This window comes from Notamacropus eugenii, chromosome 5 (genome assembly GCF_028372415.1).
Source record: "Notamacropus eugenii isolate mMacEug1 chromosome 5, mMacEug1.pri_v2, whole genome shotgun sequence".
Taxonomy (NCBI): Eukaryota; Metazoa; Chordata; class Mammalia; order Diprotodontia; family Macropodidae; genus Notamacropus; species Notamacropus eugenii.
Window position 1 is genome coordinate 216468101 of NC_092876.1, and position 21705 is coordinate 216489805.

The window sequence follows — 21705 nt, forward strand, 5'->3', positions numbered from 1 at the left end:
CTGATTACCCCCCATCCAATCTGTCCTCTCTCCAGTCCCTTTTTTATAAAGGTGGCATATTGCTATTACTAAAGCATAGGTTTAACCATGTAACCTTCCAGTTAAAGAAGCTTCAGTGGCTCTATATTGCCTCCAAGATACAATTCTAATTTTTCCTTTGACCTTTAAAGTCTTTTACAATTTGGCTCCAACCTATCTTGCCAGACTGGTTAGCTATTATTCCTTGAAATGAGCCCTCAAATAAATCTATTTACTTGGCACCTCCAACTCCTTTTCTTTGAAAAGGCCATTTCCCTATGACTGAAATGCTTTCCTTCCTCATCTCCAACTTTTGGAATCCTTACCTCCAATTCAAGACTCAGCTCAGGAGGGCCATCCCTAGTCATCCTGATCTATATCTCGACACTGGACCCACATGGCTATGGAAGGGAAAATGAGGCTAGTGACTTTGCACAGCCCTCCCTCACGTAAGTCCAACTCACTTGTACATCACGACATCACCTCCCTGAGAACTAAGGACTGACAATAATAACCTCCTACATAAGGTATTTCCTGATTTCTTTCATTATTCCCCCTCCCAACTACCCATAATTCTTTTTTTGCTTTGTATATACTCTATGTTTACTTATCTATGTATATGTTCCATCTCAAAAGAATAGGTGCATTTTGTTTTGTTTTCCTCTGAATCCCTGACAAAAAATATGCTGATAACGATTAAGATGATGAAGATGAAGATGATGATGATGATGATGATGATGATAGCATTTGTGTAGTGATTGAAGGTTTGGACATTGCCCTACAAATATGATATGATTTTATCCTCACAATAACCTTGGAAATTAGGTGCTATTATTATTCCTATTTTATATGTGATAAAAATGAGGCAGAAAGAAGTTAAGTGACTGACCTAGGGTTATACAATTACTGTCTGGGGCAAAATTTAAACTCAGTTGTTCCTGACTCCAGATCCAATAATCTATCCAATACACCACCTACCTGCCTTTTGTACAGTGTCTAGCACATAGAAGGCAATTAATAAATGCTCATTAACCTAAATTTCTAACAACCATCTCCCTCTTCTGACCTTTCTTTCATTGTATTATGTAGGAATGGTCAACAGTGTCATATGCTACAGACAGGTCAAGAGGGATTCAGGCACATAGTAATCCTAAATAAAGCTGTTTCATTTGAGTCATGACTTAAGAAATCAGACACTAAGGGTTCAAGTAAGAAATAAAAGCAGAGAAAGGTAGAGTCAATGAGCACAAATTGCTTTTTCAAAGAACCTGGGTATAAAAAGGGAGAAGAGATATAAGAGGACATCTTTAGGTGATGGAGGTCTTTTAAGCAGAAAGAGAATTGGGGCATATGGTAGGTAGAAGAGAAGGAAATTGCAGGAGGGAAAATCTTGTTTATACAAATCTATTCATTAATGAGGGTACATGTGGTAAGAAAACAAGTTCTGAATGTATTTATAGAATTCAGCTAATGGTCCTTATTCAGATGGTCAGAACAGTAAGTCAGTTTATCCATTGGTTTAGAGAAGGGTTTTTAAAAAATCATTTTTTGCATCATCAGGGGGGCCCTTTAGCGGTCTTGTAGAGCCTATGGATCCCTTCTCATAATGTTTGCAAAAGCATAAAATAAAATTCAAAGGATTACAAAGGAAATTAATTATACTGAGTTATAAACCAAGTCTAGTGGCGCATGACTGTATAGCTAAGAAGGCCTTCCTTAACCCCTCTTAATTCTGTGCTTTTTCTCTTTTAATCATTTCCTATTTATCCTCTATACAGCTCATTTTGCCTATATTTGTTTGTATTTTGTATTCTCCCATTAGATTGTAAGCTCTTTGAGGGCAAAGACAGAAAATCAGAAAGACCTAAATTCAAGTCTGACTTTGGACACATGGTTGGTTGTGTGACACTGGGCAAGTCACTTAACTCCTCCATATTCTTTAATACTATAAATTACAGAGAAGATAAACCATTCACAATGGGAAAGGATGGAATTCCTTATAACAATGAAATTTCAGATCCAGTCTGAATAATTCCATAATTATCATTAAGGAAAAGCAATTTCTGTAACATGTGGAATCACTAGCACTATCAGATAGAGATAACTGTTGCCAAGTTAATGAGAAAGGCATTCAGCTACAGACCAGTTTTAAGAAAATCTATAAATCCTCCCAAGCAACAAAACAAGCTTCCAATAACCTCCCTTTTCACAAGAAGTAGAAAACATGAGAGAGGAAAAAGAAGCATAATTCGAGAGACAATTTGTCTAAAAATACAATTTGTCTAAAATCAGGATATTTGCTCAGCATGTGGAGTATTTTTGCTAGCACTGCATCATGGTTGGCATGGCATGGGACAGAGCAGAAGGGTCCAAGGCCAGGATTTGGAGTAGAACCATTAGTATGCACCCTTTAGCCACATTCCTGAGACTCAGGTAGTAGGCTAACACTAGAGGACAGAAGCAAGGTTCAGCATTTTGAATAGGCAAGGCAGCTTGGCATTCAGAAATTCAGATTGGTAAATAAGACATGCAGATATATAAGTATTCAGGTATATTCTATGGCTCTAAAGTAGTTATAAATAAAAATGTTCATAAAACAAGGGATTCTTAACCTAGATTCTGAGTACATATTTTGATCTGTTTTTATATAATTATTTTCAATATAAATGGTTTTCTTTGCATTTTGTTTTATGCATTTGCAAACATCTATGAATCCACAGATTTCACCAGACAGCTAAAAGGGTCCAGGACACAAAAAAGATTAAAGATACTCTATATAAACTATTTACAAAGTAAAAATGTTCTATCAGCCAGCTGCTATCTTGTATACCCAGTGTCCAGTGACTAATCCATTTTTTCCCCAGAAGATGACTAATATGACTAATTGTGTCTGTACCTTGAGCCTTAGGAGAAGAGGAAGGAAAGAATTCTATTGACTATAGAATCAGAAGTTGGAAGTGACCTTAGTAGTCATCTAATTCAACTTCTTCTTTTTACAGTTGTGGAAACTGAGGCTTAGGTTATGTGGCTTGCCCCTCATCACATAGCTAAAGTCAGAGGCAGGATTTGAATCCAGATCGAAGTCCAATGCTCTATACATCGACTATGCTTCCTGGTTTTGCATCATGGGAAGTTTTCCAGTCTAGCATCGGAACACTCTAAAGACTGCTAACACACATAAATACTATATGCTATTCAACAACTAAGTAGAAACGGACTACAGAGTTGCTTTTTATCCTTGCAATCAGTACTCAAAGCATGTTGTAATAGCCTCTTGAGTACACTGGTAATTCCCCTCTCAATCATCAAAGAATGTAAGGAAAAATTCTGCAATTCAGACAGCTAGCTCAGTGAGTCACAATCATTGCAGTCAAAAGGAAAGAAAATAGGGGTTCTTAGGATCCCAGATCCAATTCAGTGCCATGTCAAAGTATATCTTCTATAAGATATAATAATAAATAAGCATATGCTTTTTAACTTCATCATATACTTTTTTTTTCCCTCCACAGATCTATTCTGATGTGTCATGGTGTCATGGAGGTGACCTGGATTCTTGAAGGCTAAATTCTGTCAGGTTCTTCCATGCTGGAAGTACTTTTGAAGGTCAACCTAACAAAGTTCAAAAAGATCTATTAATCTAGGTCTTCCTGTCAGTTCACGATAGGGAGTGCACTCAAACTGCTGGAAGCTTTTTTGTGCTTTCTCCTGAAATCACAAGACTAACCGTAGAACATTCTGACTTGTCTACTTGCCCCACCTCATAGCCAGCCCATCATGCTTTCACTGATGGCAGCTTTTGCTTCAGTTATTGAAAATTCCTGTTTTGTTATATGTTGCAGCCTCCTCATCCTACTCCTCTGTTCATCTTTCCATTGACCTCTGTGTGATATTCATTTCCAATTCTTGGAAGACTTATCTTCAATGTTTCCCTGCCAAACATCAACACCATTCAAATGCTAATGTTAAAAAGATGTTTACTGGAGAGACTTGGAGTCAATTATTCCTTCATTCTACCTTGGCCAGACATAAGAATGGTTGCACACTAGATCTCTTCGTGACCCACAAAAGTGTTCTTCTCTAGTCAGGAATTCTGGTTTTCTCACGATCAGAACTTTCTATCAGTTCATTTTCACTATATCTCACTCTTCCTAAACCTATTGCTCAGCCTTGCTGAGATAACCAATCTCTCCACCCCTCAGTACCTTCTTAAGCTACTACCTCTGCTCTAACTTCACTTTCCTCCCTCTCCATTCTTACCACAATAGTCATTTCAACTCTATGCTGTCCTCTGTTTTGAAACCCTTGCCACCATATCGTGTCCTTGCTCCTGCCTTATCAAAAATTCAGTGTTAGATTTATTCTACTGTTTGCCTCTTCCAATTGCACTCACAAACTGCTGAACATGGCGGGCAGAAGTCCCACTACTGTGTTGACTGGGTACATTTCAGATTTCTGCTATCTCTCCTCAATGGGGTCCTTTTTCAGGAAGGCAGCTCTTTTAATCCTTAATTCATCCTTCATCTCACTCCTCAAAAAAGCCTTACAAACTGTTCTTCCCTTCTTAGGCCTCCCACACTTTTCCCTCCTCCTCAAACCAGTTAAGGACCTTACTTCTCTGAGATAATTATGGTCATTTAATATAACTTCCTCTATGGCTTCTGTCTTCATCTCAAAATCCCTTGACATCAACCCATAACACTTTTCCTTTCCCCAGTCTCTGACCATGAGGTGAACCTTCTTGGGAAGGCCAATAGGTTTCTAAATCTCATCTCTCACCCCTAAAAGATTTCATCTTCAGTCATCCCCCTTTTCTCTCTCAAACTTTTAACTTTTCCATTTCTACTGCTTCCCTCCCTACTTCCTTAAAACATGCTCAAGTCTGCACCATCCTTAAAATATCTGTGCTAAACCCCTCAAACTCCTTCTCTTCTATCTTTTCTCCTATTCTCAAACTTCTTCCAAAAACTTTCTCTACTTGGTGCCTCTGTTTCTTCTACTCTCATTTATTCCTCAATCCCTTTGCAATCTGGTATCTGGCCTCATCATTCAACTGAAATTGCTCTCTCCAAACTTAATAGTGATGTCTTAATTGCCAGATCCAATGGTCTTTTCTCAGTCCTAATCCTTCTTGATTTATCCCTTGAATTATTTGGCATTGCTGACCGCTATTTCTTCCTGGATACTTTCTCTTCTCTGCGTGTTCATGGCACAACTCTTTTTAGTTCTTTCCCTACCTATCTGACCACTTTTCCTCTTCACAACTGTCAGCCCTAAATCTTCTCTGTTCCCTCTATGCTCTCTCTTGGGTCACCTTATCAGTGCTCATGGTTCAATTCTCATCTCTATGCTGATGACCTCCATGGCAATATATATCCAGTCTCTCCCCTAAGCTTCGGTCCCACAAGACCAACTAATGGCCTGTTGGATACTTGAAAGTGGATAACCTAAAGACTTCTTAAATTTAACATGTCCCATACTGAATTATCTTTCCACCTAACCCATTCTCTGTTTCACATTGTTACATGCTGAAAGTTTCTCCATCATGTCAGTCTCCCAGGTTTATAGCTTCAGCATTATCAAAAACCTTTTATTCTCTCTTACCCTATATATTCCATCGGTTGTCATATCACGCCATTTCTAACACTGTAACATCTGTCCCATCTGACTCCTTCTTTCTAGTCACAAGGCTGTCACTTAAGTTCAGGACCTCCTTAGTTCTCTACTAAATTACTAAAACAGCCTACTACCTGGTTTCTTTGTCTCAAGTGCCTAACCACTCCAGTCCATCTTAAACATTGCTGCCAAAGTAATCTTACTTAATCATAGACTACAGTCATGTGACTCCAATTATCTATACCTCTGGGTTTCAATTGCCTCGAGGATAAAATATGAACTCTGTTTAGCTTATACAATTGGGCTCCAGTTTATATTTCCATCCTTATTAGATATTACTTCCCCCTCTTACATTCTGTCATCCACCCAAACTGGCCTTCTCTCTGTTTCTTACGCATGACACTATCTCCTTTTCCCATGCCTTTGCATTGGCTCATCCTCCATGCCTGTAACAAACTACCTCCTCTCTTCCAAAGTTTCTCTTTTCCTTTAAAACACAGATCAAGCACCATCTCCTGCATAAAGTTTTCCATAATTTCCAAACTGCTAATGTCTTCCCTCCCAAATTATCTTGTATTTAACTACTCTGCATTTGTAAATATTCACTTTATATTTATACTACACATACCTATGTTACTTGTGATTAATAGTAGCTACTTAACAAGTACTTTTTTTTGCTTTATTCATTGAATGATTCTAGTTCTTTGATTAGGAGTAGAACTTTAAGAAGAGTCACAACAACAGATAATGTTTAAAGTCTAGGGCCCATGTAGTAAGGCAGATTGGTGATAGAGAATATTGTTTTCTGGGTTATCCAGAGTGTAATCTGTGAATTTGTTGGACAGGTGAGAATGCATTTAAAAGTTTCTAATGGTCATAAACTTCGTGTATGCATTCCATCCAAAACAATGTTCAACATCAGAACCATTTTTGTGGCAGGAACCCATATTCATTTCAAATTATCACATAGCATCCATCAGGAGATAAATGTCAAGACTAAGTCCTTCAGCAAACCTCATGAGTAAGAAAACAAGGTAGTAAATCAGAATAGGAGAGAAATATCTAAGAAAGTGATAAGAATCAATGCAGATTCTCTTTTCTCTCCATGCTTTACCGGCTCTCTGGAAAATCATTCTCTTATTTGAAAGTAGTTGGATGGGAAGGACATACAAAAGAAAGAAAATTCATCAGACATGAAAAAAAGCTTTTGAAAACTGGTAACAAAAAAAAGTTTACCTTCCTCCTTTTAGGCCTTCTTGGATTTCCCCCTCACTACCATTTTCTTTCTTTCTAAAGAATCTAAAAGGATTTGAATTTAACTTAAACCACATACAATATGCTAAAATGCAGTTCACACAGGGGAACTTTCATCATAATTTACTCACTGTGTCCATATATTCTGACACTAAAGTTGTTGGAAAAACAAAATTTTTCTGCAATTAACCACAGGTAAACTCTTGAGCTCTTTGTATTTCCAAAAAGAATTATCTGACAAGACTTTACTTCTTCCTTGAAGGGGTGTTTGTTTTTACCATTGCTGTACTTTTTAAAGGAAGAAATTAAATTCTGGATTAACAAAAAAGATACTACTCACCTGCTGGGAGGTGCAAGGTAATATTGTTGCAAAAATCTGTGAAGCAGCATTCGGTCTTTGTTATGTTGTTAGAGCTGTGACAGAAGACTTGAGCATTGAGCTCTGGGAGGGACACACAGGATTTAATCACTTCTTCTCTACCATTTGTTAGCATGACGGAGGCCCAACATGCTCCTTCTGTCTGGCAGGTGAAGTTTGAATATTCACACAACAGACACACACACTTCAGTCCTGAAAGGGGAAACAGAGAGGCCTTAAAACATAACAAATCAAATACAAACACACCTCACAATACAGAAAGTCAAAGTGTTGAAATCTACGATGATTGACTTTACATACTGGGATGTGGACTTGTTTCTAAAGTACAACTGGTTTAAAACATAACCTTTTTGGTGTCAAGGCCCTCTTTGGTAGCTGGTAAAGTCTACGGACCCCTTCTCAGAAAAAAAATATTTTTAGTACTATAAAAGACATAGGATTTCAAAGGAAACAATTATATTGAAATGTTATTTGAATTTTTTTAAAAGAAGGACAGTATCTCGAGTTAAGAATTCCTGTTTTAGATAAATGTTTTCCCCCATTCCTTCATTTACCACTGTGGTGTTCCTATGAACTTTTTTTTTTTTTTAACACCATTCCTATTTAACTGGTATTGGAAACTCCCAAATAAGGAAAATCCTCTCAGCAATACAGATCACAAGTTATAGTTCAGAGTTCCCTGGTACATTGAGAAGACAGGTGATTTGGTTAGAGTCATAGAACCAATAGTTCAGAGGTGGAACTTGAACCCAGCTCATCTTGACTTTCTTAAATATTTCCATAAATCTCCAGCTTTCTTAAATATTTCTTGCATTAATACTGACCATAAAGGGTCTTTATGGTCAATATCTAAGGTAATCAGAAAGATGAGTTCAAATCCTGCCTCAGACACTTGATGCCTGTGTAAACCCTGAACAAGTCATTGCCCTTTCAGCCTCAGTTTCTTCATTTGTAAAATGGGGATAATAATAACACCTATCTCACAGAGTTATTATAAAGATCAAATGAGATAATACATGCATGGTGGTTTGAAAATCTTAAAGTGCCATAAAAAATTAGCTACCTACCCAATGTCTAATATCTCTCCCTCTGCCTACAAACCAACATCCTATTTATTCATTATGAACATAGTTGTCACCTTTTCCCATATTTATGTGTCCCCATTTCCTTTGGCCCAAATCAACATGCTCAGTTCTAAGTCATCAGCTTTCATGAAGTGCTAGGAAACAGTATCTGAGCAACTAAAATGAGCGGCACTCCATTCTGTTGTGGAGGGGTTTGATTGAAGCTTTCCTAGCCAACACACTCTGCTTAATTGTGCCTTTGCTGCCTTTCCTTTAGAACTTTCAACAAGGAAGCCAAATATTTACAAAAAAGCCCTAGCTATGCTGTATTTATATTTTGTGCCTTGTTTTGATATATTATTATTTTAGGAGATCTCAGCTTTCACTGAAATATCCATTTTCTTTTTTTTAACTTTTGCTATCCTTTTAGGGAACTTGAACCCAGGTCCTCTGATTCTAGAGCCAGTGCTCTTTTTTTATTATGTTATTTAAATTACAGTCTTTTAGTTGCTAATTATTAATATTGTACATTGGCAGAAGTTTCACTCTATGAATATGCATTTAAATAAATGAGGCAAATGATAAGCAATGAAAAAGGCTTACTACCTTTATGATTGGATTTTATAAAGAAAAATAAAATATGGAGTGATCAGAAAGTAAGTTATGTGTTTTTCTTTTTACAGTTCCACATGTCAAGTAATATTCCATTTTTATGAAAAATGCATCAACAGCTACATAATATATTCAGACAGTAATGAAATCAGAAAAGAAGACTCTTTATGGTCAGTATTGATGCAAGAAATATTTAAGAAAGCAAAACAGCTACTTCCTATCTCACCAAGTTCAATATTAATGTACTCCTTATTTCATCAAAATTTAGGAACAGTATCAGAGTATGATCTTAAATACTCTCATTAACAATGACCAGGAATGTTCCAATCTTACAAAAATCCATATGATCTAGGAAAAATGTCTCCAAGATCCTTCTTCCCAAGCTTGAGGGACTCCAGAGATTCCATATAGAAAGGAGATATGCAACTGAATGAGCTAACACTCTGGAGGCTCTCTAGAATACAGACACTATCAAGGTGATTAAAATGCTAGCTAACTGGATAGAATTCTGGGTAGAGGATAGGAGGTAATCACCACTCACTCAACAAACATTTATTGAGTGGCTATTATGTGCAAAGGAATGTGTACTCCAGAGCTGTGGAGGATACAAATAAGAACATTTTACAGGTTCAGTCTTCAAAGATTCTATCAATCTAGTAGATAAAACTCTGCCTTGATTAAAGACAATGAAGATATACTAGAAGTATTTAAATCACAAAGTACCTTCCACATATTTATCTGCATAATTATCAATAATTATTATATAATTGAATTTTGGGAATAACCCACATGATCTGTGCAAAAGGGAAGCTCGATGACATAGATCACACCGTTTGGGTTTCTGTTCCTATAACTTGTTACATGGTAGATCTCACTAATGTGAATATTCTCTCCATCAGCATAGATGGTAAATCCATCCATGCCTTCTCATCCTGGGCAATTCTTCTCCAAGTCTTCCTATAAATCTTCCAAAGATGATCTACTCAATGCACTAAAGGTTTTATTCTAGGTTTTTGTTTCAAACATTCCATGAATATAAATACTGCACCAGGGCTATGTATTTGCCACCATTCACTCTCTCACTACACTCTGGGCCTACCTTCTTTTCTATTCATACATTTCTTTGGTCATATCTTTGGTACCGCTTCTTTCATTTATGGTATCACTGGCACTGTGCTGAAACTTAAACATACTCACTATGTATTTCTCTGTTGCCTTTTAGATCATTCACTATTCTGATTCTTCAGTGGAAGTGATGTTCAAAGCTTCACAATCATATACCATCAGTGGGATCGTGTTAAAAAAAAATTGGGATTTTGTCAGCAAGTACTTTGCTTTCATAGAAAATGTTATTCAATTTCCCAAGTACAATCTATCCCACTCTCTTCCTATTCAGTTTTAGACCTAGTTAATTGTCTGTTCGCAATGTCTCTCTAAAGTTTATTACTGATGGATGAACTCAATGGACTGCCCACTTAACTGAATGCCATAGTGTGGGCAATAGGCATTTTTGTCTATTTGTTTTTTCTGCAGAGAACTGCTACAGTGATCTTTTATGTGATTTAGAGATTTAATTAGGGAGGTCATGCAGTATTCAGGGCTTGATTCAATCAACAAATAGTTTGTTAAGGAGGACCTGACCATCTCCTGGAAATACTTCTTCCAATTCAGGCTCTGCATAGGACACTTTTCATATTTTTATAACTTTTTATCAATTGCATGACTGTGGAGATCTGGTCTGCTCTAAAGAATCATCTGAAAAAACCTGCCTGTTCTTATTCTCCTCAAGCATACTGTCAATAATGTATACATGGTTCTTATAAAAATTTTTATAAAGATGAGAAGGTAGGTAGCTAGTATTTTTATAGCACTTAAAGATTTGCAAACCACCATGCATATATTATCTCATTTGATCTTTACAATAACTCTGTGAGATAGGAGCTATTATTTTACAAATAATTTTACAAATGAGGAAACTGAGGCTGCAAGGGCAATGGTTTGCCTAGGGTTACACAGATATCTGAGGCAGGATTTGAACTCATCTTCCTGATTACAATTCCAGCATTTTATCCACTGAAATAGCTTGAATAGCCTCAAATGAATTGACTGTTGTTGATGTCTTCTCAACTGCCAGGGTGGTTTCCCCCCCATTATGTTGGTATCCTTTCCCTTCAGAAACACTGGAAATTAATCCTTTCAATGTCTCAAAACTCTGTTGTCTCTTGTAAAGATAGGTGTGGATTTAGTCAAGTCTAGCTACTACAGCTACCTTTATTTTCTTAAGTGCCATTTCTACTTTTTTATATAATACATCAATCGTGAGGTGGTAAATTTCAAATGATTTGTCATGTCTTCATTTCTTAAGATTATTTACTAAGAGTCCTTTTAGACCTCTTTTAGAGTCCTTTTGACCTCTTTGTTTCGGTGACCACTTTTTATATGTTAAATCCATCTAAAAGTAGAAATAAAATCAATATCTTCAACTTGATATATTCCTTCCCCTCCCCAACAAAGTCTGCAACTGCCTGCACTCTCTATTTCTCATCTTTGCCCTTAAACTACTCAATGTTCTGACTGTACCCAGACATCTCAGAAATTATTCCCACACTAATAACCAGTATGTTGTTATAGTCCCTTTGGGGCAGCTTGGTGGTGCAGTGGGACAGACCACCAGTGCAGGAGTCAGAAGGACTTGAGTTGAAATCTCACCTCAGACACTTGACACTCACTAGCTGTGTGACCTTGGGCAAGTCACTTAACCCCAATTGCTTCATCCTGGGTCATCTCCAGCCATCCTGATGAATATCTGGTCACTGGATTCAGATAGCTCTGGAGGAGAAGTGAGGCTGATGACCTGCACAACTCTCCCTCACTCAAAACAAAATCAAGTGCAAATCATGTCATTATTTCTCTGATGGCATGGTCTTCTTTGGCAATGAAGGACAAACACACACACATATAGTCCCTTTAACTTTTGGAGATGGTATCCTAAGTTTGCTTTGTCTAATACTTCCTTACTCATTTTGAGGAAAATATTGATCATATGTAGGTATGAAACTCATGAGTAGTTTACAAATCTTTGGCTTTTCCATTCTTTTTCTTAACTCTGTACCTTATTTTCAACATATTTTTGCCGGCTTCCCCAATGCCTACCTTTGTATTCCACTATCAAGGTATACAGTGATTTGATTGAAGATTCTTGTCAAGTCTTTCACAGAATTACACTATTTCTTCACCCTCTGCAACAGACTTTGGCACAGAAGTTGCAATTTCCTCAGGGTGCTCTCTTTTTGCTTATGCTCATAACAAGTACTGTGAGACCAACATTACAAAATACCCCATGAAATGATTTTCTTCATTCCACTGGGACAGATGATGAAATTGACCATAGCAAGTCCTTTATTTATTCAGCAAGCAGAACCTATAAGCAGTCTTTCCACTTATTTGTATTTTCTTTATGCCTTCTTACCTCATTTATACCAAGCATGGAAATACTGATATGTTTGTTCCTTCAATTAGATTTCAACTTTTTGGCCACTGGACAACGATCTCTAATTTAGAGTAACTAGAGTTATAGTCACGTTTATAGACATACTATGATATGAATATTTAAATATCTAAAAATTAAATGATACCACCCTCTGACCCCTTTTTTGCTATTCCACCATCACAATTATCATGGCAAGAGTACAAGGAAGTTGGGTTGCACTGAGAGCCATTTTTTTTCAGGGTTGCCACTGACACAGAATTCACAGTGGCCAACCTGATGACAAGCCTTTACATACTTAGTAAGAAGACTTATGTTCAGATGGTTAGGCACCGAAATTAGCCTCTGGTCATATGTTCCAGAGAATATGTTCTTTTTCTCTTGATCTTGAAGGTCTCAGAATCAACTTCATGTCACGGTGAAGCATGTGGTAAAACATGCTTTTTTAAAAATCAGGCACTACTTCATTAAACCCTTAAAGTCTTATCCCAATGTATTATCATGACACATCAGTGACCCTGATATCTGGAAAGCCATTCCAGTAGAAAGCAAACTCTGAAAAAGTTTTGAGTTCAGGTCCACTGATAGACAATTCAGCTAAATTTGGAGAGGCTCATCACCAAGTGATGAACTTCAGGGTGGAATCAATTCAAACTCTTGAAGAAGGCATTGCAGGATTGTAATTTTCATCTAAGGAATGATGAAATTATAGGTCAGTGAAATATTCATAAAGGTGACTTGGAAGAAAGGTCATATACAATTAGATCTATTCTTTAAGGGGAGAGGCAATCGGAGTTAAGTGACTTGCACACAGCTAGTCAATGTCTGGGGCTGGATTTGAACTCAGGTTCTCCTAACTCCAGGGCAGTGTTCCATCCACTGCATCACCTAGTTGTCCCCAGCCAGATGTTTTAAAGCCACCATCACTGCTGGTATGGTAAAAGAGAACTGGCAGGTTATCAGGTCACCCCTGTCAGATAACAGAACCTAAGTCACTACTATTAAGTTGTTTCAGCCATGTCCAACTCTTCATCACTCCATTTGGGGTTTACTTGGCAAAGGTACTAGAGTGGTCTATTATTTTCTTCTAAGGATCATTTTTACAGATGAAGCAATTAAAGCAGATGGGGTTAAGTGTCTTTCCTAGGCTCACACAGCTAGCAAGTGTCTGAAGTCAGATTTGAACTCAGAAAGATGAGTCTTTCTGACTCGAGGCCTGCCACTCTAGCCACTGTGCCACCTAGTTGATTCATAATCCAAAATCAGTTGTGGTTAAACAAATAGACACTTTCATATGTCTCAAACTAAAAGACAATTCGGAGACATTATCAAAATGTTTCCTATCAGATTTATGAATTTTCTCAGTTGAATCTTTCCAGTCCAATTTCTATCTTTTCCTTGGTGTCAACATGCCCAGTGGATCTATGCATAATTAATTTAAGTAGGGTTTCTAGGTAAAATAAATTCTACAAAAGCACCTCATTTAGAGAATAAGATCTCTTCGGATGGTAATCACTTTGTACATATTCTGTATAGAAGTACACTTTCTGTGAACCTTCAATCAGAAGATGGGCAGATTAAATACTTTGCTGCATTTTAGTGATGATTTTTCTTTGTAAAAATGCATTGATCTTTATCTGCTTGGCAAAGTCAAGGAACACTGAGACTCGAGTTGTCTATTACAGTAGTACCCTATGAGCTCTCAACAAACACTTTGGACTGACTAGAAAGATTAATTTCTATCTTAGAAAAATAAAAGTGCTGGTGATTAAGATGGTCTCAGGTTATGTATAGGACATAATAACAGTACTTAAATTGAACCCTTATCTTAAATCTTACAAGATAGTAAAAACAAATAAAGCTGAGTAGCTACTGATAATGGCTTAAAACATCTGCCAAATATTCCATGTATTCCAGATCAACTGACACCTCAACTGATACCTTCAGAGGACAAAAATGCTGAGCATAGCAGACTCTGAGTTATAACTAACAGTACCCATCTTCTCTGAAGTATTTTTCACAATTACAGAATATACATTTGGGTATATATCTAAATATCTTTTATACTAAATGTTTTAATTAGGGAAAATTGATGTCCTCAGTGAGAAGATATATTTTCATAAAGCATTATATAAGACCAATCAATTAATTTTATTTAATTGAGCTCTAATCAGGCTAAATTATATCAGTTTTCCAAGACAGAATTAAACTTTTTAGTAGAAATTTTCATCTTTGTTTACATTCTCGACATGTTTTACTTGGGTTCTGGAGAAAGGGATGTCAAAGCAAGTTAAGGAAAGGATTCTCTAAATGTTTTCCTCCAAGTCTAACCTAGTCCCTTTTTCCTCCCACTGACATTTTTATTAGCCCTTTTAGCTCTTTCTTCTGTTTGGATGAGCAAAAGTATTTAACACACACATTAAACTCAAAGACATGTATATTATTAATTACCAGAAGATTGATCTTTATGTAAATTTAAACACAGCTGCTACTATTTCCACTGCACCTGCTTTACCTATACCATGAGGAACTAGGAAAAAACATCATTCAAACATAACCAGGTTTGAATTAGTTGTTCTTATTAAAGAATCACACAACTAGACGGTCACAAAATAGCAATAGTTTTGAATTGTGCAATATTTCAAATTAGGTACTAAACTGTTAACTAGAGTTTTGCTGTTCTTTATTTCTGGAAAGAGGGCTACATAAGGAGCTAAAAGGTCTTGATTAAAATTTCAATTCTTCTATTTACCTATGTGATCTTGGACAGGTCCCTTTGCCCATATGGACCTCAGTTTCCTAAACTTAAAATGAAAGGGTTGAACTGGGAAGAAGTAGCCTCAGGGAACTGGAACATCTCATCAGGACCATACAGGAATATTTCAAAATGTGCATCTTTGGGTTTTTTCTTCAAGAAGTTGTCATTTTGAATACTGTCATAATGACTAACGAATTGTTCCCTTCCCCCCCCTTGTATTCTGTAATATTAACGACATACACTGACCTCATTGTTTAACCAAGGAGCATGTTCTCCCTCTTCTCTCTAAGGTGGTCTGTTTTTTTACATAGACTCTTAGGGACAAAATACATTTTTTTTTAAAGCTAGAAAAGATGTCTATGAAGAAAATCAACATACTTAGTATATTGGTTCTTTCACTATCTTGATTGTCTAAGTCATCAGTGCAGCATGGATACCAAATGTAGGATGGCATTAAGGCAAGTTGAAAATAAGCCCCAGTCTTTTGCAAAAGAAGTTAAGGAAATAAAGTTAAAACTGGCCCACAGAAAGTCCAATAATAATGAAATTCAATGGACTATCTCCTCTTTCTTTTCCTTTTTAATGGCTTTTTTCATGTTCCTGGGGAATTTAGAACATTTGTGTTATGAGGGGCGGGGGGGAAGAGAGCACAATGTGCGACACTCATAAAGTCTGCCAAAGCTACACGAATATTCTGGCAAAAGGTTTTCAAAGGACATGAGATAAAAGACTTGATTTTAAGTACCAGGACTACTATTTACTGTCTATATAACACTGAGCAAGTAGGTTTCTGCAAAAATTTTTGAGCCTCTGTTTTTTCCCTTGAAAAATAAAAATAATAAACTTGTCCTAACCTATTCCATGGGGTTATTGTGAGAAAAGGTCTATATACAAACTGTAAGCTAGTATTAAAATTTTGAGCTGAAAATTAATTCTCTCCAATATTTGTGGGAAATTCTCAGCATTTCCCTAATCTAGAGATAAGGCATCAAAGATCTGAAAAAACTGTTTGTAACAATATCACGAGGGTAATTCAGAACTATGACCTCATGGCCAACACTAGACTGGTCTTAGGAGAGGAAACTATTCCTTTGCAACAAGTGTTAGCAGATTATTGTTGCTGTTCAGTCATTTCCAACTCTTCATAATCCATTTGATGTTTTCTTGGAAAAGATACTGGAGGGGTTTGCCATTTCCTTCTCCAGTTCATTTTACAGATGAGGAAACTGAGGCAAACATGGTTAAGTGACTTGCCCAAGGTCATACAACTAGTAAGTGCCTGAGGTCACATTTGAACTCGGGTCTTCCTGATTCCAGGTCTGGAGCTCTATCAATTGTGCCACTTAGCTGGTGGTAAATATCTTTCCTATCTGGCAGCTTCCCTGGAAAGCAGTGACATGACAAGACAGCTAGGTAGCACAATGGATAGAGTCCTGGAGACAGGAAGACAGAGTTCAAATACAACCTCAGACACTTGCCAGCTGTGTGACTCTAGGCAAATCACAGTCTCAGTTTCCTCAACTGTAAACCATGGAAAATAACAGCACCTACCTCACAGAGTTGTTGAGAAGAGCAAATGAAATAATATTTATAAAGCACTTAAGAGAATGTCTGGCACATAGTAGGCATAGCGCTTGACATATAGAGGCTATATAAATGCACATTTCCTTTTCTTTGTCCCTCTGTAGGCCTGAACCCAACTCCCCCCCACCCCCATCCCTATTTCCAGCCTCAATATCACAGGATGTATATGTGTTTGGTAGGGAGAGGAGTAAAGAGAGAGCCAAGGAAATCTTTTAATTACTGCACTATTTGCTAAATACTTCCTTACTCCCTTTGGATTCCATTATCTAGGTTCTAATGGTTCATATGACAAGTCTTTGAGAGTGGAGATAAGGGGAAGTGATATCACAAAGACAGACCTAGAGATAGACTCTGGTAGATAATGGAAGAGCTGATCATCCCACTAAAAAATCTCCACTCCCTAGATTTCAATGCTATAAAGACAGTTTAAGGTCCAGAAATAGATCCAATCAGTACCGAAGATAATTTATCCTGTCAAGTACCTATCAAGTAAGAGAAAATAGGATATTCTTTTTAAAATTTTAAGATGTTAGTGTTGGGAAATCAGGGTAAAGTGCTACAAGATTGAAATTTTTTTATGACTACTAAATCATGTCAGGCATGTCTATGTAATACTATATATCTTAAAACTTCCAGAAGTAAATCAGAACCATAGAAACAGAAATTATACTCAACAAGACACTTAATTGATGTACAAAATAGCACTGTGCCATGTCAACCTTTTTTTTTTTTTTTTAGGTTTTTCAATTAAGTAGATGTGAAAACATTTCACAATACCGTTGAATGTTACCAGCATAACAATGGAATCTCAAATCAGCTTATTTAATCTCAAGTCACTATTCATGCATTTAGATGTAGAGAAACAGAGGAAGCTGGTTTAACTGTTCTATTATAGTTTTTACTAGAAGTTCACTTTTCCAAATATATATTGTTCATAAATATCACTACAAACAGTAGTTTTTCAATTCCCACAGTGTGTTTTGAATACAGAATATATTCAAATAAAAAATGTATTTGAATATAGAAACAAGCATTTACACCCCCAATTAAAGATGATGGTTCCTAAATATTTTTCTTACTCACCCCTCTAAATTTCTCTTCTTAAAGGACAAAAGAGCTGGGCGAATGCTTGGATGGAGGATGACAGCCTCTTTACAAATCTACCTCTGGAATCCCAGGCAAGAGTATAACTAGCTATGGATGAGCGAAGAGAGAAAGGTATGAGGGATTTAAAGTCCCTAAATCAGAACAGAATCAACCAACTTTAAATCACTCCTGACATAGTAAATTAGAAGCTGGAACAGGCTCTAAGGCTTTGGAAGTCAGGACTACTTGGTATATCTCTGGCAACCAAAGTATCCCATTTGGTAACCATTGCTTCAAGAAATTTCATGTTAAATGAAATTATTTTAAAAATTAATTCACTTGATTTGCCTGATTTTCCCCCTTTGTATACAAAACAGGCATTAGTTATTTCCCCATTAGGCTAATAGGGAAAACAGACCCTTTAGCAAGGTGTGTGTGTTAACAACAGGTCAGAGATACAATTGATGTTCTCTTACTGGCATTATTTTTTAAATGGAGACATGGATATAATTACCAGCTAAAGGATTTTCAGATTATTATAACATATCCTGAATTATAAACTCCTGAAAGCCAAGGACAGTGTCTTATATCTTGTGTTGACCCCAGAATGGCTTATGCTTGATTGACATTCTATACCAAATGGTAGCAGATCCTTCATATCACTTTACATCTTGACGCCAGTTCCTTCTTAAGATTCTTGAAGGCAAGGACTGTTTTGTTCATTTTTTTATCCCCAGAGTCTAGCTAGCCAGTTCCTGGATGGAAGGTGATGTTTAATAAATGCTTCTTGAATTGATTTTCCCATTATAGGCCTATATTTCATTTTTTTTGGCTTTTATCTGGAGAGAAATTACAGGCTATTTTGAAAGGAATTATCCCAACTCTGAACGCAGTGCCTAGTTCAATAGAGTAATCGTCCAATCACATACAGCACACCATCATACATACTGGTAGCTTTTGATTATCTTAGATATATTTGCCTAAATTAAAATAGACTTCAAACTACCTTGTGACATTTTAAAAGACCTGAGCTATCCAAATCATCTCAAAGCAGATTTTTTAAAATATGAAAATAAGTTATTGTACAAATATACAATCTTTCCTCCTGATTGTTAGTGCTTCCTCCAAACAGAATTATATGTGTGAATATGTAATATATAATCATATATAGAAACGTATATATGGTATTATATATATATATTTCAGTGTACATATATATTTATTCATACATATATGTATGTGTATATATAGAAACACACACATATTACTATATGTGTATCTATAAAAGTGGGGGATTTAAATCACCCCCTACCCTACCTAAGCCCTAATACCTTTGTCAGGTAAAAATCCAACTCACGTAGTCAGAAGTATGAACAAGCCTGGGTTATTTTTATCATTTCAATTAGGTGTAATGGGAAGACTGAAGGTCTTTCAGATTGGTTGAAAGACTATGTCATGCCTATGTGTGTCTTCTATAGGAAAAAAAAAAGAGGACCAGTTGAGAACCCAGGGATTTGAGCCTCTGACAGTGGTAAGAAGACAGAGTCATTCCATGAATTGCCTGAGGGAAAGAGGCCTCAGTCTTGGTCTCCTCACTACTTGCCTACCTCTATCCAAAGGGGAATCTTGTGAGGATTCAGACAAGGTTAAATGACTTTAAAAGGATCAAGAGGATTTGGATTTTTTTTCCAGTACTATTCCCAGGTCACCAGACATGATTAGGAGATGGAGATTCAAATTTCAGCAAGGATGCCAGTATAAAAGTTATACCAGACCCAAGGGAAACTTGGAGACCATAGCAAAAAGACTTTAGTAGATATGTTACTCCACTACTATATATATATATATATATATATATATATATATATACACTCTAATCTTAAACCCATTCTCCCCTGTATTATGTAAGGATTTGTGAAAAAGTGTGTCGTAAATTTTGGGGGGATCTTTTAAACCATTTGTTCTTAATATACCGCCTCAGTAAACAGCCCTTACTAAAAGCTAATTGAGTTGTCTGAAAACCAATGATCATAAAAGCCCCCAAACTTCTCAAACTGCAGTGCTACTTAAGGAACTAGAGTCCATCCTCGGGGGCTCAGTCTGTCCAAGGGGGCTCGAAGCATAGTTCCAGTGCATGTGCTACATATATGTCTTGTATTTACTTATTTGTATATATGTTATTTGATCGAAGTATAATATGAGGACCTTATGGGTATGATGTTTTCATTTTCACATACTTAGTGACCGGTACAGAGTAGTTACATAACAGAGCTGGATCTTTAATTAATGTTTGTTTTGGCTAGTTTATTAATTTTATGTCAAATTTATACTATTTATATTCAAATTGTATTTTTATTTTATTGTATTTTATGATTTATGTTTTATTGTATTGTATATTTATTTTATTTTACGGTATTATTCATTTTGCTGTACTTTTATACTGTGAATTACACACTATCTGGGCAGCTAGGTGGTGCAGGGCCAGACCTAAAGTCAGACAGCTTCACCTTCCTGAATTCAAATCTGTCCTCAGACACTTACTAGCTGTGCAATCCTAGGAAAGTCATTTAACCCTCTCTGCCTCACTTTCCCCATTTGTAAAATAAACTAGAGAAGGCATTGGCAAACCACTCCAGTATCTTTACCAAGGAAACACCAAACAAGGTCACAAAGAGTCTGATATGACTGAAGTGAGTGAACAATAATTATATAATGTGGTACACTGAAAATTCCCCTATAACCAATCAGTATAGTGCACTTAGTATTATCTTATAGGTCTTAGAATATTACTTCATGAAGGAGTTAGGATAGATGGTCTCTAAGGCCTCTTCATTTCTCAGTCTATGATCCTATGACCCCACATACAGATTCCCATTTCTACCCAATGAACATCAGGACATCAGGAAAGAAGCAATGTATCTTCATGATCTTAATACATCTCATATAAACAAGCACTAAGCATGTTTTTACTTTACCCTACTTTTTAAACCAGGAGACAAGGAAGAAATTAAGCTTGTTACATAAGAACAGTAAATTATTATTTGTAAAGGGTAGAGAAAACAGTCAAATTTTTATTTGAATAGGTTAGGTTTTAAAAAACTGTAAAATGGTAGTAATGGGGACCAAGATGACATGAAAAGGAGATGGTCCAAATTCCTTGTTTAGAGAGATTTGAAGAGAGGATGACTATGGCAGAATGACCACCAATTTTTTTTAAATTAAATTCTGCAAACATAAAATATCAATTATACACATTTTTACTGTACTATATATTAGTAGATTCAAAGATAGCATAGCTCCTACTCTTAAGGAGACTATAATTTGATAGGAATATGAAGCATATACAGAAATAATTATGATAGAAAATGATATGTAATAAGATCAAAGAAGTCCAGAATGAGTGTTGAGGAGAAGGTGGTATCTATATTGAGTCTTTTGTAAAAAAGAATTAGAACCAAATGGGAAAACCATGAGAAAGAAGAAACAGAGAGATAGGGAGAGGGAAAGGGGGAGAGAGGGGGAGAGGGAGGGGGAGAGAGAATAGTATAGTTTGATCTGCATTCAGCCCCCACAGTTCTTTCTCTGGATGTACACAACATTTTCCATCTTTTGGAAGTCTTTGCCTCTGCTTTTTTTTTTACTTCAGCTAAAGCATATATATTTTGCTCCTGCCTTTTACCTTTACTGTATGTGTCTCTCTCTATGTCACATGATTCTTGTAAACAATATATTGTAGGATTATGGTTTTTAATCCATTCTGCTATCCACTTCTGTTTTAGAGGAGAGGTCATCCCATTCAGTTATGATTACTGTGTCCTTCTCTCCATCCTACTTTCTCCCCATTAATGTT

At 36.4% G+C, this 21705-nt stretch overlaps 1 protein-coding gene across 4 annotated transcripts in view; it reads right to left on the minus strand.

Annotated features, from left to right (window-relative positions):
• Positions 1-21705, minus strand: part of ACVR1C (activin A receptor type 1C) — a 127181-nt gene that overhangs the window by 71849 nt on the left and 33627 nt on the right. For 3 of the 4 annotated variants that reach the window (XM_072612025.1, XM_072612024.1, XM_072612023.1), the window contains exon 2: positions 7226-7456. In XM_072612025.1, the coding sequence (XP_072468126.1) occupies positions 7226-7456 (231 nt within the window). Of the gene's footprint in view, positions 1-7225; positions 7457-17852; positions 19671-21705 lie in introns of those variants that run through there. The other variant, XM_072612026.1, reaches the window with a different exon arrangement.